General features: G+C 44.3%; 1 protein-coding gene across 1 annotated transcript in view; it reads left to right on the plus strand.

The window, feature by feature from the left end:
• LOC140482520 (calcium and integrin-binding family member 2-like) overlaps window positions 1–24,842 on the plus strand; it is a 48,616-nt gene that overhangs the window by 12,896 nt on the left and 10,878 nt on the right. The window contains exon 2 of the mRNA XM_072580077.1: window positions 9,668–9,702. Within this exon, the coding sequence (XP_072436178.1) occupies window positions 9,668–9,702 (35 nt within the window). The remainder of the gene's footprint in view (window positions 1–9,667; window positions 9,703–24,842) is intronic.

Raw genomic sequence — 24,842 nt, forward strand, 5'->3', positions numbered from 1 at the left:
AGGGCTTGGATGGAGAAGAATTTGTTAAGTGTGTACAAGAAAATTTTCTGATTCATTATGTGGATGTACCTACTAGAGAAGGTGCAAAACTTGACCTACTCTTGTGAAATAAGGCAGGGCAGGTGATTGAGGTGTCAGTGCGGGAATACTTTAGGGCCAATGATCATAATGCTATTAGTTTCAAAATAGTAATGGGAAAGGTTAGACCAGATCTAAAAGTTAAAGTTCTAAATTAGTGGAAGGCCAATTTTGACGGTATTAGGCAAGATCTTCCAGAAGTTGATTGGGGCAGATATTCACAGGTAAAAGGATGGCTAGAAAATGGGAAGCCTTCAGAAATGAGATAGCGAGAGTCCAGAGACAGTATGTTCCTGAAGGGTAAGGCTGATAGATGTTGGGAATGGTGGATGACTAGAGAAATTGAGGTTTTGGTCAAGAAAAAGAAGGAAGCATATGTCAGGTATAGACAGCAGGGATTGGGTGAAGCTCCAAAAGAATATAAAGGCAGTAGGAGTATAATTAAGAGGGAAATCAAGAGTGCAAAAAGGGGACATGACATAGCTTTGGCATATAGGATTTATATAGGCATATAAATCCAACAGTTTTGATAAACACATTAAGATCAGAAGGGTAACTAGGGAGAGAATAGGACCCCTTAAAGATCAGCAAAACCACCCATGTGTAGAACTGCAGGAGATGGGGGAGATACTGAATGAGTATTTTGCATCAGTGTTTACTGTGGAAAAGGGCATGAGAGATATAGAATGTGGAAAATAGATGGTGACATCTTGAAAAATGTCCATATTATAGAGGAGGAAGTGCTGGATGTCTTAAAACACATAAAAGTGGATAAATCCCCGGGACCCAATCAGGTGTACCCAAGAAATCTGTGGGAAGCTAGAGAATTGATTGCTGGGGCTCTTGCTGAGATATTTGTATCATCAATAGCCACAGATGAGGTGCCCAAAGACTAGAGGTTGGCTAACATGGTGCCACTATTTAATAAAGGTGGTAAGGACAAGCCAGGGAACTATGGACCGGTGAGCTTGACATCAGTGATGGGCAAGTTGTTGGAGGGAATCCTGAGGGACAGGATTTACATGTATTAGGAAAGGCAAGGATTGATTAGGGAAAATCAATATGGCTTCGTGTGTGGGAAATCATGCCTCACTAACTTAATTGAAGTTTTTGAAGAAGATACGAAGAGGATTTATGATGGCAGAATGGTGGACGTGATCTGTATGGACCAGGAAGGTGTTTGACAAAGTTCTTCATGTTAGACTGGTTAGCAAACTTAGATCTCATGGAATACAGGCAGAACTAGACATTTGGATATAGAACTGGCTCAAAGATAGGAGACAAAGGGTTGTGGTGGAGGGTTGCCTTTTGGACTGGAGGCCTGTGACCAGTGGTGTGCCATAAGGATTGTTGTTGGGTCCACTGCTTTGTGTCAGTTACATAAATGATTTGGATGTGAACATAGGAGGTATGTTAATAAGTTTGCAGATGATGCTAAAATTGGAGGTGTAGTGGGTAGTGAAGAAGTTACCTCAGAGTACAATGGAACCTTGATCAGATAGGCCAATGGGCTGAGGAGTGGCAGATGGAGTTTAATTCAGATAAATGTGAGGTGCTGCATTTTGGAAAGGCAAATCAGGGCAGGATGGTAAGGTCCTGGGGAGTGATGCTGAACAAAGAGATCTTGGGGTGCAGATCCATAATTCCTTGAAAGTAGAGTCACAGGTATATAGGATAGTGAAGAAGGCGTTTGGAGTGCTTGCCTTTATTGGTCAGTGCATTGAGTATAGGTGTTTGGAGGTCATGGCTGAACAGGACATTGGTTAAGCCACTGTTGGAATACAGCATTCAGTTCTGATCTCCCTACTAGAGGAAGGATGTTGTGAAAGTTGAAAGGGTTCAGAAAAGATTTACAAAGATGTTGCCAGGTTTGGAGGGCTTGAGTTATAAGGAGAAGCTGAATAGACCATAGAACAATACAGCACAGAACAGGCCCTTCGGCCCACGATGTTATGCCGAACTTCTAACCTAGATTAAGCACCCATCCATGTACCTATCCAAATGCCGCTTAAAGGTCGCCAATGATTCTGACTCTACCACTCCCACGGGCAGCGCATTCCATGCCCCCACCACTCTCTGGGTAAAGAACCCACCCCTGACATCTCCCCTATACCTTCCACCCTTCACCTTAAATTTATGTCCCCTTGTAACACTCTGTTGTACCCGGGGAAAAAGTTTCTGACTGTCTACTCTATCTATTCCCCTGATTATCTTATAAACCTCTATCAAGTCACCCCTCATCCTTCGCCGTTCCAACGAGAAAAGGCCGAGAACTCTCAACCTATCCTCGTACGACCTACTCTCCATTCCAGGCAACATCCTGGTAAATCTTCTCTGCACCCTCTCCAAAGCTTCCACATCTTTCCTAAAGTGAGGAGACCAGAACTGCACACAGTACTCCAAATGTGGCCTAACCAAAGTCCTGTACAGCTGCAACATCACTTCACGACTCTTGAATTCAATCCCTCTGCTAATGAACGATAATACTCCATAGGCCTTCTTACAAACTCTATCCACCTGAGTGGCAACCTTCAAAGATCTATGTACATAGACCCCAAGGTCCCTCTGTTCCTCCACCTGACTAAGAACCCTACCATTAACCCTGAATTCCGCATTCTTATTTGTTCTTCCAAAATGGACAACCTCACACTTGGCAGGGTTGAACTCCATCTGCCACTCCTCAGCCCAGCTCTGCATCATATCTAAGTCCCTCTGCATCCGACAACAGCCCTCCTCACTGTCCACAACTCCACCTATCTTTGTATCATCTGCAAATTTACTGACCCACCCTTCGACTCCCTCATCTAAGTCATTAATAAAAATTACAAACAGCAGAGGACCCAGAACTGAACCCTGCGGAACTCCACTTGTAACTGGGCTCCAGGCTGAATATTTACCATCTACCACCACTCTCTGCCTTCGACCGGTTAGCCAGTTTTCTATCCAATTGGCCAAATTTCCCTCTATCCCATGCCTCCTGACTTTCCGCATAAGCCTACCATGGGGAACCTTATCAAATGCCTTACTAAAATCCATGTACACTACATCCACTGCTCTACCCTCATCCACATGCTTGGTCACCTCCTCGAAGAATTCAATAAGACTTGTAAGGCAAGACCTACCCTTCACAAATCCGTGCTGGCTGTCCCTAATCAAGCAGTGTCTTTCCAGATACTCGTAAATCCTATCCCTCAGTACCCTTTCCATTACTTTGCCTACCACAGAAGTAAGACTAACTGGCCTGTAATTCCCGGGGTTATCCCTATTCCGTTTTTTGAACAGGGGAACAACATTCGCTACTCTCCAGTCCCCTGGTATCACCCCCGTTGCCAGTGAAGACGAGAAGATCAATGCCAACGGTACTGCAATTTCCTCTCTTGCTTCCCACATAATCCTAGGATATATCCCGTCAGGCCCGGGGGACTTGTCTATCCTCAAGTTGTTCAAAATGTCCAACACATCTTCCTTCCTAACAGGTATCTCTTCTAGCTTAACAGTCCGTTCCACACTCTCCTCTTCAACAATACGGTCCCTCTCATTCGTAAATACTGAAGAGAAGTACTTGTTCAAGACCTCTCCTATCTCTTCCGACTCAATACACAGTCTCCCACTACTGTCATTGATCGGACCTACCCTCGTTCTCGTCATTCTCAGGTTTCTCCCATACGCATAAAATGCCTTGGGGTTATCCTTGATCCTATCCGCCAAGGATTTTTCATGCCCTCTCTTAGCTCTCCTAATCCCTTTCTTCAGGTCCCTTCTGGAAATCCTGCATCCCTCCACTGCTCTGTCTGAACCCTGTTTCCTCAACCTTATGTAAGCCTCCTTCTTCCTCTTTACTAGACATTCAACCTCCCTCGTCAACCAAGGCTCCCTCACACGACCATTTCTTTCCTGCCTGATAGGTACATACATATCAAGGACACGTCGTATCTGCTCCTTGAAAAAGTTCCACATTTCCACCACATCCTTCCCTGACAGCCTATGCTCCCAACGTATGCTCCTCAAATCCTGTCTTACAGCATCGTAATTTCCCTTCCCCCAGTTGTAAAATCTACCTTGTTGTGTGCACCTATCTCTCTCCATAACCAAGGTGAAAGTCACAGAATTGTGGTCACCATCACCAAAATGTTCACCCACTAACAAGCCCACCACTTGTCCCGGTTCATTACCGAGTACCAAATCCAATATGGCCAATATCCAATAGACTGGGACAATTTTCCCTGGAGCATTGGAAGTTGAAAGGCGACCTTATAGGGGTTTATAAAATCATGAGAGGCATGGTTAGAGTGAATAGATAAGGTCACCTCTTCCCTGGGGTGATGGAATCCAAAACTAGGAGGCACAGGTTTAAGGTGAGAGGGGAAAGATTTTAAAGGAACCTCAGGGGTAACTTTTTCATGCAGAGGGTGATGCGTGTATGGAAATGACCTGCCAGAGGAACTGGTGGAGGCTGCTACAATTACAACATTTATAAGGCATCTGAATAGGAAGGGTTTAGAGGGATATGGGCCAAATGCTGGCAAATGGCTCTAGATTAGTTTACCATATCTGGCTGAGTTGGACCAAAGGGTCTGTTTCCATGCTGTATGTCTCCATAACTCCATAAGCGAAGTCTACTCCCTTGACTTGACTAAGGCTGACAGACAACTGCGACAAGCTTCCTTCCTTAAGGTCTCTGCTAAGTGGCAGGGCAAGGCAGAAGCAATATGAGCCTGGAATTTCTTGTTGAGAGGGGACAGAGTGCAAAAAAGCAAGGTAGAGATTCTGTGAGTGTTGAGGTAGAGTCAAGGTGAGTGAAGGCTGTGGGAGCAAGCTGAAAAAAGACACAGGCTGGGCATGCAGCCTGGCCCAGCCCATGGGTTTGTTCCCCTCAGCATAGTGTTCTTGTTGCAGCAGAACAATGATAGTTATCAGTGCAACCCAAGGTGCTGCAAAGTGCAGCCACATCCTGTAAGTGGATCAGAGATGTGTCATGTCAGTTTTTAGAGCACATCAAACACCAGATTTTTAGTCAGAAAGGGAATCAAATGTCATGAGGAAAAGGCAATTGCAGATTATGAGAACAGCCGTGATCTCATCGACTGGCAGAACAGACTCAATAGGTTGAATGGCCTGCTTTGCTTCTGTATATTATTGGCAATATCCGTGGATGTGAGGTGCATGTAGTTGGTGCCCTTGGAGTATACCCTGAGACGTCACTACCCAGTGCCCAACATGGATGATCTTGAGAGCAAGTTGTGAGCTGAATTCACCAGGTACCTGCTCTGATTTCCATTTTGAGTTTTCTGAATGTCTAGCTTGTTTAGTGCATTTGATAAACTAGGAAACTGAATATTAATGAGGTGGGCTATACTATTAACAAGGTGTTCAACAAAGCAATAAACCCCCTAAGATGGCAATCTAATGGGAAACACCACCGTGCTGGGCAACATCGTGAAAGCTGGAGCAACATGGCTGCCAATGCTGAGATGGTAGCTCCTATAATCCTTATTCAATTCTGACATAGATCTCACCATAGCCCATGTTTCTCAGACCCCCCTCTAATATTCCACCCACAGACTGGAAACTTCCATTAGAATTTAACTCCGGAGATGGATCTGGAAGTGGGAGTCATTTGTGTTTGGGACAGCAGGTTTGTTTTCACGTGATCATACAGTTTCACTTTACACATGTTCATGAGATTTTCTGTCGTGATTCTGAAAGGTCAGGACAGGCAGGCAGTTCTCACCTCAGTCAGTACCTTCCACTATCTAGAATCCAGGTTTAATACATAAAAAAGTCACCTGGACAGTCCCTCACTGAAGATCAGCAGCTTCACTCAGCCTCTGATGGTTGTCATCGCTCCACACTCCCCTGGAGATGTATTAGTCAAAGCAAAAACTGGCCCCAAGGTTAAGCATTGCCTTGCCAGAGGTTCTGCTCCAAGCAATCCAGAAAAGGACAGAAGGACCTCTTCCCCAGGGATTGCAGCAGGAGACTGACCAGGGCTCTCTGAACCAAGGTCCCAGCACAGGTCACCACTTATATAGCCGACCAGAAAACCAAATCCACTTCAGGAAAAGGACGAACAATCTCTGGCACTCTACTGTCCATTATCTGCAAGCCTACACTGTTAGAGATATCATAGAAGCATAGAAAATGGTGCCAGAGTAGGACATTCAACCCTTCGAGCCTGCACCATCGTTCAACACGACCATGGTTGATCATGCAATCTCAGCATCCCATTCTCCTTTTCTCTCCACACCTCTTGATCCCTTTAGCAGCAAGGGCCATGTCCAGCTCCTTTTTGAATATACTTAATGTTCTGGCCCCAACAGCTTCCTGTGGAAGAGAATGCCACAGGTTTCACAACTCTCTGAGTGAAGAAATGCTTCCTTACCTTAGTCCTGAATGGTTTACCCCTTATTCTTAGACTGTCACCCCTAGTTCTGGACTTCCTCAACATCAGGAACATTCTTCCTGCATCTAGCCTTTCCAGTCCCATCAGGATTTTATATGTTTCTATGAGAGCCCCCCCAACACCATTCTTCTAAGTTCCAGTGAATACAAGCCCAGTTGATCCCGTCTTTCCTAATATGTCAGTCCTGCCATCTTGGAATCAGTCCGGTGGACCTTCCATGGACTCCCTCAAGAGCAAGAATATCATTCCTCTGACTAGGAGACAAAACTGCGCATAATACTCAAGGTGTGGCCTAACCAAGGCATCCTTACTCCGATACTCAAAACCTGTTGCTATGAAGGCCAGCATGCCATTAGCTTTCCTCACTGCCTGCTGCACCTGCACGCAGTAACTATTCCACCATGACACCCAGGTCTCATTACACCTCACTTTTTCCTAAACTGCCACCATTCAGATAATAATCTGTCTTCCTGTTTCATATTTATCCACATTATGTTGCATTTGCCAAGAATTTGCCCACTCAACCAAGTCACCCTGCAGCCTCTTAGAAAGTCCAGATATACAACATTTACTGATTCACTATTGTCTACTCTACTGGTCACATCCTTAAAAAATTCCAGAAGATTTGTCAAGCATGATTTCCCTTTAGTAAATCCATGCTGACTCGGACCGATTCTGTCACCACTTTCCAAATGCTCAGTTATTACATCTTTAATAATTGACTCCAGCATTTTCCTCACCACCTATGTCAGGCTAACTGGCCTATAATTCCCCATTTTCCCTCTTCCTCTTTTTTTTTAAAGAGTAGAGTCATATTGGAACTGTTCCTGAATCTACAGAATGTTAGAACATATGCTATTTCTAGGGCCACTTTCTTAAGTACTCTGAGATCGGAGCATCAGGGCCTGGGGACTTATCAGGTTTTAATCCCATCAATTTCCCCAAAACTATTTCCTGACTAATCAGGATTTCCTTCAGTTTCTTCTTCATGCTTGACCCTCTGCCCCCTAGTATTTCGAGTCATAGAGTCATAGAAATGTACAGCACGGAAACAGACCATTCGGTCCAATTCGTCCATGCTGACCAAATATCCAAACACAATCTAGTCCCACCTGCCAGCACCTGGCCATATCCCTCAAACCCCTCCTGTTCATACACCCATCCAGATGCCTTTTAAATGTTGCAACTATACTAGCCTCTAACACTTCCTCTGGCAGCTCATTCCATACCCGTACCACCCTCTGTGTGAAAAAGTTTCCCCTTAGGTCTCTTTTATATCTTTCCCCTTTCAACCTAAACCTATGCCCTCTAGTTCTGGACTCCCCCACCCCAGAGAAAAGACTTTGTCTATTTATCCTATCCATGCTGATCATGATTTTGTAAACCTCTATAAGGTCACCCCTCAGCCTCCAACGCTCCAGGGAAAACAGTCCTAGCCTATTCTTGAAGGTTGTTTATATCGTCCTTAGTGAAAACAGATTGAAAATATTTGTTCAACTGATCTGCCATTCCTTTATTGTCCATTATGAATTCACCCGGTTCTAATTGCAAGGAACCTACATTTGTCTCCACTGGTGTTTTTCTCTTCACATGTCTATAGAAGCTTTTGCAGTCAGTTTTTATGTTTTCCACATGCTTCCTTTCATATTCTATTTTCCCCTTCCAAATTAAAGTCTTTGTCCTCATCTGCTGAATTTTAAATTTCACCCAGAACTTGGGTTTGCTGCTTTTTCTAGCAATTTATATTCCTCCTCTTTGGCTGTAACATTATCCCTGATTTCCCTTGTTAACCATGTTTGAGCCACCTTTCCTGTTTTACTCTTACATCAGACAGGGATGTACAATTGTTGAAGTTCATCCATGTATACTATTGCCTATCCACCATCAACCTTTTAAGTATTCTTGGCCAGCTTATCCTCACCAATGAATGCCTCATACCATCAAAAGTTTAGTTTTTTAAGCTCAGAACCTTACACTCAGATTTAATTGCACCACTCTCCACCTTAGTGAAGAATTCGGCCATATTATGGTCACTCTTCCCCAAAGGGTCTCAAGCCACAACATTGCTGATTAATCCTCTCTCATCTCACAATACCCCAGTCAAGGATGGTTTGATCTCTAGTTGGCTCCTTGACATATTGATCCAGGAAACCATCCCTCATACATTCCAGGAAATCCTCCTCCATCGCATTGCTACCAGTTTGGTCAGTCCAATCAGTACGTATAATAACTGTTGTCTTGGTGGGGGAGCACTGAACATGTCACTGTATAGCACATGGTATGTTAACCTCTGTAGAATGTGCCAGCAACTTGCTCAACAAACACACTGCATGGGATTCAAGCAAATGACCATACCTTAAAGTCAAAGGAGAGAAGTCCTTAGTGTGGTTAAGGGGGACTATGGTTAGTCAGAGACTTGTCCCATTTGAGTCTAATGGGTTGGCTATGGTTGGTCCTAATCAGCCCAGTAATCCATGTCCTTGCAGTCTATGGACTGGGAGATGGTACACAGGTCCCCAGTTGTTCCTTGAAACAAACCACTTGTATATAAATTCAGGACAGCTATAACTTCAGGGCTGTCGGCATGTAATTACACCCAGAGCACAAGAGCTGCAACCGATGGCACAGTTAGTGATGAGGGCCTGTGACATCCTTAATCAGCGCCTACGCTGACCAGCAGTCAGTTGGAGAAAGTTATCGTGACGTCCCATTCTCCTCCACCTCCTCAGTGAGCCTTCAGCTGCTGCCTCCTCATCTGGAGGCTGTGGGTCAGACTTTGGAGGAGAGTCGAACAAGGATATTGAGCTCAATGACCAGCCATGGTCATATAGAATGGTGGAACAGGCTCTTCCAGGTCCTATCTTCTCTGTTTCTATGTTTTATGAAAATGCTGTACAGAGCCAGTGCACAGAGGCAGGCTGATAAAACTTCATTGTGGAATTTTAATATGAACACTTCAGTGCCTGAGGTAAATATCTTCAATGTTTGCATTTAAAACTTTTAAGGAATGAAATAAATAGTTCAAAATATCAGAATTATTAATAGTGCAAAGTTAATTTGTCACAGTATTTAGAGTTAGAAAGCTTGCTAAAGTTTTTTTGGGATTTGGAGTAGGTCTTTTACACCTACCCATATGAGCAACTGTACTAAAGAGACAATTAAAATGATTTTTTTTTCCTTTTAAAGGATTGTACTGTCTTCACAAGGAAAGAAATTCTGAGGTATGTCTAACATGTTATTCATATCCATAGATGCCTAAGAATTATTGGAAACAAGTGTTTAAAACACAATTAAGTTGAATTCCTTTTATAGACTGGTATAAGACATTTAAGGTAACTAATAATCAACAAGAAAATCCAAATGTCAAGAACTCCTTCTGAGAAAAGTGATGATTGGACTAACACATATCAAACATCCTCTAGAATAGTGACCCTGTTTGCAGAAAAGGCCAGTCTTCAATGAACATTACAAGTAGAACTGCAAAGACATAAACACAGTTACATCTGTAGCCTAAAGCTATGTTCAGAGTGAAAAGTAAGGTTTTAACCTATGTAAGGTTGTGAAGGAAAATGTACAAACACTAGGGGGCATATTTTTGAGGTGAAATGGTAAAGATTTAAAATGACCTGAGGGGGCAATGTTTTCACACAGAGGGTGGTTACTGTGTGGAATGAACCGCCTGAGGAAATGGTGGATGCTGTTACAGTTATAACATTCAAAAGACATTTGGATGGGTACATCAATAGAAGAGGTTTAGAGAAGTATGAAGAGGCAAGTGGAACTAATTTAGTTTGGGAAACTTGGTCAGTGTGGAATAGTTGGACCAAGAGGTCTGTTTCCATGCTGTACGACTATAATTCTATGACTTGGCAACAGCCTAAAAGGTTGTTTGCAAAATGTTTTCCTTTGCAACATAAAACCAAGGAGACCCAGCCCACTTCTGCGATATTATTGTGATCATGGCAGTGTTTGTAACTTATTGTAGCCTGAAGTACCTGGCAGAATATTGCCTTACAAAGCAATATAACAATGAAGCAGACATGGTACAGAAGACAGTTCCTGCCAACATAACTGAAGTGAAGTATGCTTTCCATTATTGGTCAGAGTATTGAGTACAGGAGTTGGGAGGTCATGTTGCAGCTGTACAGAACATTGGTTAGGCCACTTCTGGAATATTGCATGCAATTCTGGTCTCCTTCCCGTCAGAAGGATGTTGTGAAAGTTGAAAGGGTTCAGAAAAGATTTCCAAGGATGTTGCCAGACTTGGAGGATTTGAGCTATAGGGAGAGGTTGAATAGACTGGGGCTGTTTTCCCTGGAGCGTCAGAGGCTGAGGGGTGATCTTATAGAGGTCTTAAAAATCATGAGGGGCATGGATAGGGTAAATAGACAAAGGCTCTTCCCTTAAGTGGGGGTTCCAGAACTAGAGGGCATAGGTTTAGGGTGAGAGGGGAAAGATATAAAAGAGACCTAAGGGGCAACTTTTTCACGCGGAGGGTGGTACGTGTGTGGAATGAGTTGCCAGAGGAAGTGGAGGAAGCTAGAACAGTTGTAACATTTAAAAGACATCTGGATGGGTATATAAATAGGAGGGGTTTGGAGGGATATGGACCGGGTGCTGGCAGGTGGGACTAGATTATGTTGGGATATCTGGTCGGCATGGATGGGTTGGACCGAAAGGTCTGTTTCCGTGCTGTGCATCTCTATGACTGTATGACTGTATGACTTGCCAGTTATCGAGTTTGAGTAGGACAAATATTACATAGGTGCAATACGTTACTAATGTGCAGTAGTCAACTTCAAATGAACCTGCTGGGAATTAATTCCTGGGATAGCAGAACTTACATTTGAGGAGAGATTGGAGATTTAGGATTATATTCACTGGAGTTTAGATTAATGAGGGAACAATCTCACTGAAATCTATAAAATTCTAAATAGGATTAGACAGGCTAGATGCAGGAATAATATCCCTAGGTCCAGACAAAGGGGTCATAGTTTAAAGATAAGGGATAAACCTTTTAAGATTGAGATGAGGAGAAATCTTTATACCCAGAGAGTGGTAAGCCTATGAAATTCACTACCACAGAAAGTGGGCAAGGTTAAAACATTATGTGTTTTCAGAAGGAAGGTAAATATTGCTCTTATAGCTAAAGGGATCATAGGATATGGAGGGAAGAATGTGATTAGGATATTGAGCTTGATTATTTACCATGGACATATTGAATGGTGGAGCAGGCTCTAGGGGGTCAATGGCTGTCCAAATCCTTTTGAAGCAGCTTTCTATCTTCCTTAAAGTACACATTCCCACCCAGTTTTGTATCATCTACAAATTTAGATAGACTACATTTGACCTTCAAGTCCAAATCATTAATGCACGTTATCATGATCACAGACCATAGCCCTGAATCTTCTACAGACATACTACACTTTAATCCCAACGTGTAATTTTTTTAAAAAGGACAATTACAGTTACAATGATTGTGGATGTGAATCTAGTGACTGTAAAAAGAAAACCTGAAATAAAAAAACTGACAAGGTATCAAGGAAGCTTCAACGAGGAGAAATACATGACTAAACCCCTAAACTTCAGACTGTGAACATGGCAAAACAAAAAGTTGCAGTTTGGGCAAGTGACATGTTTTCCATCTTTTCCTTTCAAGAATATACAAGGGCAAGGGTTAAAGCCACTGGTCTCTGTATGTTAGTGATGAAAGGTATGCTAATGAGCTGAGGTGCTCACAGCTATTAGTGGACTGATGAACTGATGTGTATTAACATGAGTGAGAGTACTGGTGTACTGTGAAAATCAAATTTAACTAATCCTCCAGTAATTGTAGTATCATATAAGATTATGGGTGGAGATGCTTTGTTAATTTTAATATGATAGCATCTTCCTATCCAGCATCTTTGCTGTTTCTGTTGACTTAAGAATTTTTGTAAGCAGTGAGGAGAGAAAGAGAGAGCAATAATATATATGTGCATTATGATAGCAAATGAAGTATCATATAGGAAAATATAAGGTTAATCACATTGGTAGTAAAATAATTGAAAACTAGATTTTTTTTCAAATTGCAAAATGTTTTAAATGTTGATTTTCAGAGGGATTAGAGTGTACTCAGATAAGGAACACAAGGAATTAGGAAGACGAGTGGCATGCTGGTTTTGTTATATTGGGATTTGAGTACAAGAACAAGGAAGTCTTGCTACAGAGATTAAAAAAACTGCAAATGCTAGAATCCAAAGTAAACAAACAGGAGGCTGGAAGAACACAGAAACCAGGCAGCATCAGGAGGTGGTGAAGTTAATGTTCTTTAGGACGAGGTGTGGGGGTAGGGGGCGCTACAGTTAAAGGGGCTGGGTTGGGGGGGTGGGGAGAGTAGTGGAATGGTGAGGTACTGATAGGTGGTGGGTACGACCTGGCTGATCGATGGGAGGGATGGATCTATTTGGTAGCTGGCAGGAATGGTCAGTCGGAGGGATGGAAGGGAGGAGGCGGGGTTGTAAAGGGATTTGGGAGATGAGTGGGAAAGTTATTTGAAATGAGAAAACTCAATGTTAAGTCCTCTGGGCTGTCGGCTACCCAGACAGAGCTAAGGTTTTGTTCCTCCAATTTGTGGCCAGATTCACTGTAGCAATGAAGACTACCTGTGTCCACCTATCACTACCTTACCATTCCACTACCCTCCTCAGTCCACCACCTCCCTCTTTATCTGTAGCTCCCCACCCCACATCTAGTCCTGAAGAAGGGCTAATAATTGAAACCTTGATGTCTCTACTGTGTGATACTGCCTGGCTTGCTGTGTCCTTCCAGTCTCCTGCTTAGAACATAGAACAATACACCACAGAACAGGCCCTTCAGCCCTTGATGCTGCGCTGACCTGTGAACTAATCTAAGCCCATCTCCATACACTATTCCATCATCATCCATGTGCTTATCCAAGGATTGTTAAATGACCCTCATGTGGCTGAGTTAACTACATTGACAGGCAGGGCATTCCACTCCTTTAGCACTCTCTGAGTAAAGAACCTGCCTCTGACATCTGTCTTAAATCTATCACCCCTCAATTTGTAGCTATGCCCCCTCGTACAAGCTGACGTCATCATCCTAGGAAAAAGACTTTCACTGTCCACCCTATCTAATCCTCTGATCATCTTGCATGTCTCTATCAAATACCCTCTTAGCCTTCTTCTGTCCAATGAGAATAGACCCAAGTCTCTCAGCCTTCCCACCAGATCAGACAACATCCTGGTAAATCTCCTCTGCACCTTTTCCAATGCTTCTACATCCTTCCTGTAATGGGGCGACCAGAACTGTACATAATATTCCAAGTGCAGCCAGACTAGCGTTTGTATAGTTTCAGCATGACATTACGGCTCCGGAACTCAATCCGTCTACCAATAAAACCTAACACACCGTATGCCTTTTTAACAGCACTATCAACCTGGGTGGCAACCTTCAGGGATCTATGTTCATGGACTCCAAGATCCCTCTGCACATCCGCACTACCAAGAATCTTTCCATTGACCCAGTTTTCTGCCTTTCAGTTATTCTTTCAGAAGTGAATCACTTCACATTTATCTGCATTGAACTCCATTTGCCACCTCTCAGCTAAATTCTGCAGTTTATCCAAGACCCCCTGCAACCTGCAACATTCTTCCACACTGTCCATTACTCCACTATTACTATCATCTGCAAACTTACTGACCCATCTACCTAAGCCTGCATCCAAGTCATTTATAAAAATGACAAACAGCAATGCTCCCGAAACAGATCCTTGTGGCACACCACTAGTAATTGGACTCGGCTGAATATTTTCCATCAACCACTATTCGTTGCCTTCTTACAGAAAGCCAGTTTCTAGTCCAAACTGCTAAATCGCCCTCAATCCCATGCCTCTGCATTTTGTCCAACTGCCTATCATGTGGAATGTTATCAAAGGCTTTACTGAAGTCCATGTATACCACGTCAACTGCCCTACCCTCATCCACATGCTTGGTCACCTTCTCAAAAAACTCTGTAAGGTTTGTGAGACCTGACCTGCCCTTGATGAAACCATGTTGACTGTCTGAAATCAAATTGTTGCTTGCTACATAATTATGAATCCTATATCTTATAATCCTTTCCAAAACTTTTCCTACAACAGACGTAAGGCTCACTGTACCATCCCTGCATTTTGCTACCCCATTCTATGCATCCTAATTCTTGCCTAATCGTATTATAATTGTCCTTCTCCCTTCTATAACTCCTGCCCTATGGCATGTACCTATCCCTTTTCATTGCTAAACTAAACGTAACCAAATTACGGTTACTCTCTCCAAAATGCTCACCTACCACTAAATCAAACACCTGGCCGGGTCCACTATCAAGCACCAGATTCAGTGTGGCCTCCCCTCTTGTCGGCCCTTCGACATAGTGTCAGGAAACTCTCCTGCACACATTTTACAAAAACTGATCCATCCAACATACTAGAGTTATAGCATTTCCAGTCAATGTTGGGAATTTAAAGTCCCCCATAATGACCACCTTGTTCCTTTCACTCCTACCCAGAATTGTTTTACCAATCCTCTCCTCCACCTTTCTGGAACTCTGTGAAGGCCTATAAAAAACTCTAACTCCTCTTCTGTTTCTAACCTCAGCCCATACCACCTCAGTAGATGAGTCCTCGTCAAAAGTTAATTCAGCCACCGTTATACTGTCATTGACTAATAAGGCCACACGTCCCCCTCTTTTACCGTCTTCCCTGTTTTTAATGAAAGATCTAAACCCTGAAACTTGCAACATCCATTCCTGACCCTGCTCTATCCATGTCTCTGAAATGGCCACAACATCGAAGTCCCAGGTACCTATCCATGCTCAAAGCTCACCTACCTTATTCTGGATACTCCTGGTGTTGAAGTAGACACACTTCAAAGCAGCTTGCTGTCTGCCAGCACATTCCTGTGACCGTGAAATCGTGTCTATGCCCTCCCTACTCTCATCCTCCTCTACATTGGAACTGTCTACTTTGAAGTCTTAGTACACTGTGCAGGGCTTCGGTGACACCACTTGTGGAATACTGTGTGAAGCTTTGGTCTCATATTTAATGAAGAATATGCTTGGATAGCAAACATTCACAGGAGGGTGTTTTGTGCTCTGAGAGAGTCATCCTACATTGAGAGAAAAATGAGCCCATCTTGTCTGTTGTTTGGAAGAATGAATTTATTGCATTGAAACGTACATGCACGATTCAAAATAGAAACAAGAACAGAAAATGCTAGAAATATATTTGCATGACAAGCAGCATTTGAGGAGGGAAAAGCAGAATTAATAATGAAAGGAGTCAACACGGAAGGCTGTTATCCCTGGGCTATGGATGCTCCAACATTGAGCATCTTTAAGAATGGGACAGTAAAATGTTTGGTTTCTCAGAAAATCAAAGAGTATGTGGAGCAGCTGTGAATTTGTGACAGAAGAGCAGCCACGTTTGTATTGAATGGTGGATCAGACTCAAGGAGCTGGATTGTATAATCCTGCTCTCATTGCTTATGTTTTTAAGTTTCTTTCTTTTTCCTGACTGCAGACAGGTGTAAAGATTTGGCAAATACTAATTTTCTATCCTTGTTTTCAGTGTTTTATAATAACTTAAAATTCTAAAGTACAAATCCACTCCTCAATAGATTCTCCCATCTTTGGATATCCTGATTGTGCTAGAATTGGTACTTATTACATAGTCTCCTAAACTATCTAATTATTTTGTAAAGTTTGAACTCTGGAACACATTAGGTTAAGTCTGAGTTGGATCGAGTTTTCTAGCAGATTTACTTGCCCTATGTTATCAAACTTCTCCTCATTAATGACCCGCCCCATAACATCTCTCATGTCCAATTTCTACCCCATCTTACTACGTGCTGCTCCCGCAATAACATGCCACTCACAGATATACTCAGAAAAATTAGTACCTCTTGTGCCCAGATCAGCTTTAAAATGTCCACAAACACTGGCATTCTGAAGCTATCCTGCTCATTGACAGCCAGAATTGGAACATGGTGGAGAAAGGAATTTTGGCATCATGTTTCTCCAAGAGGGACCTAGAAGTCCTGCTGAATATGATGATGTGAAGGAGAGGAGACCTCTTTTTGACTTAATTTAATTTGATTTGTTACTGGCATGTGTATCGAGGTACAGTGAAAAGTGTTGTCTTATGTGCTTTCCAGGTAGTAAAGTGCATCAGGGTAACAGAACATAGTGCAGGATTCAAGGTTACAGCTGCCAAGAAGGTGCAGAAAGAGAGAGAGATCAGCATTAACATTAAACAAGTTCATTCAAAAGTCTCATAACAGCAGGGAAGAAGCTGTTTATTTGTGTATTCAAACTTTTATATCCTCTGTCCAACAGAAGAGGGTGTCAGAGAGGGTGTCTGGGGTGGGAGGGGGTCTTTGATTATGTTGGTTGTTTTCCCAAGGCAGTGGGAAGTATAGATGGAATCAGTGGATGGGCAGCTGGTTTGCGTGATGGACTGGGCTGTATTCACAACTCCTTGTAGTTTTGTGTGGTCTTTGGAAGAGCAGTTGCCATACCAAGCTGTGATACATCCAGATAGGATGCTTTCTATGGTTCATCTATAAGAATTTGTACAAATCTTTATGGACATGCTGAATTTCTTTAGCCTTCTGAGGAAGTAGAGGCATTGTTGTGCTTTCTTGACCGTAGTGTCAGCATGTGTGAACCAGGACAGATTGTTGGTGATTCCCAGGAACTTGACGCTTTCGACCATCTCACCTCAGCACCATAGCTGCAGTCAGCTGCGTCCCCTCCACTCTGCTTCCTGAAGTCAATGACCAGCTCCTTCATTTTTGCTGCTGATGATGGCAATATTGTTGTCTTTATACCATGCCGCCAAGCACTCTGTCTTTTTCCTGTACTCTGCGTCATTATTGTTTGAGATCCAACCTAGAACAGTGATATCATCAGCAAACTTGTAAATGGAGTTGGTGCAGAATTTGGCCACACGGTCCTCCTGGAGAACCAGCGAGAGGAGGCCAAGCCACCAGACACTGGTAGCCTGGTCCAAGGTTGCCACATGAGTCAGTGCCAGCAGTACAGAAAGAAGAGCGCAAAGCCGGTCGGGAAGGTAAGTGATTGTTATTTAAGAACTTACCTCAACACCAGCGGTCTTTTCGCATCAGAGAATGGCGGGAGCTGGGCAGAAGTGAAGTCGGAGCGCAAAGCCGGTCGGGAAGGTAAGTGATTGTTATTTGAGTGGGTGTGTTCTAGACCCCAGGTTCTACAAAGTAGGGCGTCCCTCCTCCTCTAACCTAAATTAAAAGTCCACAGACTTGCCCAAAAAAGAGGGTCCAAGGAAGTTCCTGTGGATTGAAGAGTAAGGCTTTGACAAGGAGGTTGAGTGAAGTGATTACGCCACAGTTGAAGAGGGTGAAGACATGACTGCCAAGCTGGTTCAGTGTGTTAAGTGCTTGATGTGGGAGGTCAACGACTCTGGTGTGTCTGGCTCGTATAAGTGTGGAAAGTGTGTGCACATTCAGCTACTGACAGAGCATATTGCAGCACTGATGAAAGAACTCGAGGACTTTAGGCTCATCCGAGAGAACGAGATCTTTCTGGACAAGACCTTCAGCGAGGTTATTACACCAATTGCACCAGAAGAGAGCAGAAGAGAGCAGGCAATGAGGAAGGCAGAGAGGAGACAGGTGCAAGAGACCCCGGGGGAAGTACCTGTCAGGAATAAGTTGAATCTTTTGGAAACAGTAGAGACAGATGACACTGCCAGTCCGCGAGGCGGCCAGGTCTGTCAATCAAAAGTTGGTGCTGAGGCAGAGCGGAAGAGTCGGACATTGCACAGAGCCGTGGTAATAGGGGACTCCATAGTGAGGGGAACTGACCGGGGTCTTTGTGGCAGCAGACGGGACTTAAGGATGGTGTGTTGCCTTCCTGGTGCCAGGGTTAAAGACATCACAGAGTGCAGGAAATCCTCAAGGACGAAGGTGAAGAGCCAGAGGTGGCGGTACATGTCGGCACAAATGATGTCGGGAAGAAGAGGAGGAACATACTACAGCGGGACTTCGGAGAACTAGGAAGAAGACTGAAAAGCAGGACATCCAAGGTGGTTATCTCTGGTTTGCTTCCAGTTCCTCGGGCTGGTGAGGCCAGAAATAGGGAGATAATGGACTTGAACGTGTGACTGGGGAACTGGTGCAGGAAGAAAGGATTTAAATTCTTGGATCACTGGGGTATGTTTTGTGATAAGCGTAAATTCTACAAGAGAGATGGTTTGCACCTTAATAGGTTAGGGACCAGCATTCTGGCAGGCAGGTTTGCTACTGCAACACAGCTACGTTTAAACTAAGTAGCGGGGGGGACAAACTGGATGTTTAAGAAGGAAATTGAAGGGAAAATTAGAACAAGGGAAGTCAAGAAAGAAAACTGTATCAATGAGGCAGAAAACTCAGAAAGGGATCATGCTGTAAGGTTGAGTGAAATAGGAGTTGATGGGAAGGGTGAGGGCAGTAACAAATTAAAAATACTATACATGAATGCATGAAGCATTAGACATAAGATGGATGAGCTTGAGGCTCTTTTGGAAATTGGCAGATACGATATTGTGGGGATAACTGAGATGTGGCTTCAAGTGGACAGGGCCTGGGAAATGAATATTCAAGGCTACACGTGCTTTCCTAAGGACAGACTGACGGGCAGAGGGGGTGGGGTGGCCATGTTGGTAAGGGATGATATTCAGTCCCTTATGTGGGGGGACCTAGAATCAGGGGATGTAGAGTCAGTGTGGATACAGCTGAGAAATTCTAATGGTAAAAAGACCCTCTTGGGAGTTATCAACAGGCCCCCAAACAGTAGTCTGGGTGTAGGGTGTAAGTTGAATCAGGAGCTGAAATTGGCCTGTCGCAAAGATGTTACTACAGTTGTTATGGGGGATTTCAACATGCAGGTAGACTGGGAGAATCAGGATGGTATCGGGCCTCAAGAAAGAGACTTTGTGGAGTGCCTCCGAGATGGATTCTTAAAACAGCTGGTGCTAGAGCCGAACAGGGAGAAGGCAATTCTGGATCTGGTATTGTGCAACGAACCAGAATTGGTCAGGGACCTCAAAGTGAAGGAGCCATTGGGAAGTAGTGACCATAATACAATAAGCTTCAATCTGCAATTTGAGAGGGAGAGGGTACAATCAGAAGTGACAATATTTCTGTTGAATAAAGGGAACTATGGAGTTGTGAGGGAGGAGCTGGCCAAAGTTCAATGGTGCAATACCTTAGCAGGGATGACAGTGGAGAAACAATGGCAGATATTTCTGTGTATAATGCAGAAGTTGCAGGATCAGTTCATTCCAAAAAGGAAGAAAGATCCTAGGAGGAGGCATGGGTAGCCGTGGCTGATGAGGGAGTTAAAAAACATATAAAGTTAAAAGAGAAAAAGTATAACATAGCAAAGGTAAGTGGGAAAATGGAGGACTGGGAAGCTTTTAAAGAACAACAGAGGATTACTAAGAAGGAAATACGCAAAGAAAAAATGAGGTACGAAGGTAAACTGACCAATAATGTAAAGGAGGATAGTAAAAGCTTTTTTAGGTATGTGAAAGGCAAAAAAATGGTTAAGACTAAAATTGGGCCCTTGAAGACAGAAACAGGGGAATATATTACGGGGAACAAAGAAATGGCAGAAGAATTGAATTGGTACTTCAGATCTGTGTTCACTGGGGAAGACACAAGCAATCTCCCTGAGGTAATAGTGGCTGAAGGACCTGAACTTAAGGGAATTTATATTTGCCAGGAATTGGTGTTGGAGAGACTGTTAGGTCTGAAGGTTGATAAGTCCCCGGGGCCTGATGGTCTACATCCCAGGGTACTGAAGGAGGTGGCTCGAGAAATCGTGGATGCGTTGGTGATTATTTTCCAGAGTTCGATAGATTTGGGAACAGTTCCTGTGGATTGGAGGGTGGCTAATGTTGTACCACTTTTTAAGAAAGGTGGGAGAGAGAAAACATGAAATTATAGACCAGTTAGTCTGACCTCAGTAGTGGGAAAGATGCTGGAGTCTATTATAAAGGATGAAATTACGACACATCTGGATAGTAGTAACAGGATAGGTGAGAGTCAGCATGGATTTATGAAGGGGAAGTCATGCTTGACTAATCTTCTGGAATTTTTTGAGGATGCAACTCTGAAGATGGACGAGGGAGATCCAGGAGATGTAGTGTACCTGGACTTTCAGAAAGCTTTTGATAAAGTCCCACATAGGAGGTTAGTGAGCAAAATTAGGGCACATGGTATTGGGGGCAAAGTACTAACTTGGATTGAAAGTTGGTTGGCTGACAGGAAACAAAGAGTAGTGATAAACGGCTCCATTTCGGAATGACAGGCAGTGACCAGTGGGGTACCACAGGGATCAGTACTGGGACGGCAGCTTTTTACAATATATGTTAACGATATAGAAGATGGTATTAACAATAACATTAGCAAATTTGCTGATGATACTAAGCTGGGAAATGTGATGAGGATGTTAGGAGATTACAGGGTGACGTGGACAGATGCATGGCAGATGCAGTTTAATGTGGATAAATGTATGTAATCTAATCTAATCTAATCTAATCACTTTGGTGGCAAGAACAGGAAGGCAGATTACTACCTAAATGGAATCAAGTTAGGTAAAGGGGCAGTACAGAGAGATCTGGGTGTTCTTGTACACCAGTCCATGAAGGTAAGCATGCAGGTACAGCAGGTAGTGAAGAAAGCTAATAGCATGATGGCCTTCATTACAAGAGGGATTGAGTATAGAAGCAAAGAGGTTCTTCTGCAGCTGTACAGGGCCCTGGTGAGACCACACCTGGAGTACTGTGTGCAGTTCTGGTCTCCAAATTTGAGGAAAAACATTCTGGCTTTTGAGAGAGTGCAGCGTAGGTTCATGAGGTCAATTCCTGGAATGGCGGGACTACCTTACACTGAAAGACTGGAGCGACTGGGCTTGTATACCCTTGAGTTTAGAAGACTGAGAGGGGATCTGATTGAGACATATAAGATTATTAAAGGATTGGACACTCTTGAGGCAGGAAACATGTTCCGCTGATGGGTGAGTGCCGAACCAGAGGACACAGCTTAAAAATACGGGATAGACCATTTAGGACAGAGATGAGGAGAAACTTCTTCACCCAGAGAGTGGTGGCTGTGTGGAATGCTCTGCCCCAGAGGGCAATGGAGGCCCAGTCTCTGGATTCATTTAAGAAAGAGTTGGATAGAGCTCTCAAGGATAGTGGAATCAAGGGTTATGCAGATAAGGCAGGAACAGGATACTGATTAAGGATGATCAGCTATGATCATATTGAATGGTGGTGCAGGGTTGAAGGGCAGAATGGCCTACTCCTGCACCGATTGTCTATTGTCTTCTCCACTCGGCCAGAGTAAGTGCCACATTCTTCTTTTTGCAACCTCACTCTCAATCTATCTCTACCACTGTGCCAATCACCCACCCAGACTCAGGTCTCATCATCCTCACTGTTATCTGCAACACATTATGCTTTCCTTTGTTGGTCAGTGCATTGAGTATAGGAGTTGGGTGGTCATGTTGCTGCAGTACAGGACATTGGCTAGCCTACTTTTGGAATATTGTGCAATTCTGTTCTCCCTGCTAAAGGAAGGATGTTGTGAAACTTGAAAGGGTTCAGAAAAGATTTATAAGGATTGCCAGAGGTGGAGGATTTGAGCTACAGGGAGACGCTGAATAGGCTGGGGCTGTTTTCCATGAAGTGACAGACGCTGAGGGGTGACCTTATAGATGTTTATAAAATCATGAGAGGCGTGGATAGGGTAAATAGACAAAGTCTTTTCCCTGGGGTCGGGGAGTCCAGAACTAGAGGGCATAGGTTTAGGGTGAGAGGGGAAAGATATAAAAGAGACCTACGCCACAATGTTTACACGGAGAGGGTGGTACGTGTATGGAATGAGCTGTCAGAGGATTTAGGTGGAGGCTGGTACAATTCCAATATTTAAAAGGTATCTGGATGGGTATATAAATAGGAAGGTTTTAAACGGGTATGTGCCAAGTGCTGGCAAATGGGACTAGATTAGTTTTGGGAACCTGGTTGGCACGGATGAGTTGGACTGAAGAGTCCGTTTCTGTGTTTTTCATCTCTATGCCTCTGTGATCTGATCTTCCCCCTCTGTCTCCAACACCATTAGACTTGCATGGCCTCTGTGCTGTCTCCTCAGTTCTTTAGAACACCTCACCACCTTTTGCCAATGATGAGCCCTTGCCAACAGCTATGCCACCCATTGTCATCTCACTTATTTCTTCTCATTATGGGAGAAGAGAACCCGTAACAGGACAGACCAAGTCTGGTTGGTGCCCAACATCCTTGTCCACACCCTCTAGGAAGAGAGACTCCTGATCCTGGCAGGAGAAGATTGAAACTGCTCTTGTGGGGATGCTGAGACACCCATGACATGCCAGCTGGATAATACCAATCTGCATACCACTGCCAGTCTCCCCTTAACTGTGTAGTAAGTGTCAATTATTGAACACCACTTTTAATCACTGGTCACAATACCTTTTTCTTCTCTTTAATCCTGAAGCTTTCTTTAACTTGCTGATGCTGTCTGCAGAGAAGCAGCCGACTGCCCTCCTAGTCCCATGAGGGTGAGAGGACCAAGTCCTTAAAGAGAGTATTGGCCCCATGTGGCACCTAGCAGCACAGATACTGACATCTCAGTGAGACTTAGCTTTATAGAATATGGGAGCACATTCTGGCGAGTACTAGCCTGCAGGGGGCAGAGGAGGGAATGGCCCAGGCAGCTGGCTCTTGGGGCAGCCCCAGGCAGGACAGCACCCTGTGGTGTCAGTAATCAGGGATTGGTCCACATGGACAGGGAGGTACAGGCACAGCAGACAGGTACATGGCACAGGGCTATCACCCTCATTGCCCCAAAACTGATGCAGTTCAGTGAGTCATATGACCACCTGGCTGTCTCCATGGAGAGCTATGTCCAACAGGCACACAATCCTGCACTCCGCTCTCCCTGCCATTGGTCTTCAGGACTGACACTATAGTAACAGGGGTACAGAGAGCCTTGACTCCAGGTCAGGTGCCCTATCCTCACAGGGAGTCGGGGGCCCCAGTTTGAAGTGGTGCCCACACACAAGGCCTTTGGCATTTTGCCCCCATGACATTGCAGAGGTAGCCATGCCCTTCATCTCCACCCAGGCTGCCCACTCCCGCCCCACCCAATGCTGGGAAATTCAAGACAAGGTGTATCACACGCACCAGCCGGTTTCAAAACGTTTTCTACCCCACTGTTGTTAGAATACTGAATGGATTCATAAACTCTTAACATTTGCCTGTACCTGTGTTTTTGTTTTTGCTGCTGTTTACCTATTAATTACTATTTATGCTACTTAACTCTGTGATCTGCCTGTATTGCTCACAAGACAAAGCTTTTCACTGTGCCTCGGTACAAGTGACAATAAATTCAACTCTATTCAGTTCAATTCAAGTTACCTCTGGCAAGAATATCGGACCCATTTGGAAACACGTGCCCCCCCAGGTGCACCTCCTGCACCGACAGGGCCAACATGTTCCACCCTTCGGCAGGCATTCCCTACCTCAGCTCAGCTGTGGAACAGGGAGCTCAGTGAGGTAAAAACAATGACTGCAGATGCTGGAAACCAGATTCTGGATTAGTGGTGCTGGAAGAGCACAGCAGTTCAGGCAGCATCCAAGGAGCTTCGAAATCGACGTTTCGGGCAAAAGCCCTTCATCAGTAATAAAGGCAGTGAGCCTGAAGCGTGGAGAGATAAGCTAGAGGAGGGTGGGGGTGGGGAGAAAGTAGCATATAGTACAATAGGTGAGTGGGGGAGGGGATGAAGGTGATAGGTCAGGGAGGAGAGGGTGGAGTGGATAGGTGGAAAAGGAGATAGGCAGGTAGGACAAGTCCAGACAAGTCATGGGGACAGTGCTGAGCTGGAAGTTTAGAACTAGGGTGAGGTGGGGGAAGGGGAATTGAGGAAACTGTTGAAGTCCACATTGATGCCCTGGGGTTGAAGTGTTCCGAGGCGGAAGATGAGGCGTTCTTCCTTCAGGCGTCTGGTGGTGAGGGAGCGGCAGTGAAGGAGGCCCAGGACCTCCATGTCCTCGGCAGAGTGGGAGGGGGAGTTGAAATGTTGGGCCACGGGCCGGTGTGGTTGATTGGTGCGGGTGTCCCGGAGATGTTCCCTAAAGTGCTTTGCTAGGAGGCGCCCAGTCTCCCCAATGTAGAGGAGACCGCATCGGGAGCAACGGATACAATAAATGATATTAGTGGATGTGCAAGTAAAACTTTGATGGATGTGGAAGGCTCCTTTAGGGCCTTGGATAGAGGTGAGG

This window comes from Chiloscyllium punctatum, chromosome 1 (genome assembly GCF_047496795.1).
Source record: "Chiloscyllium punctatum isolate Juve2018m chromosome 1, sChiPun1.3, whole genome shotgun sequence".
Lineage (NCBI taxonomy): Eukaryota > Metazoa > Chordata > Chondrichthyes > Orectolobiformes > Hemiscylliidae > Chiloscyllium > Chiloscyllium punctatum.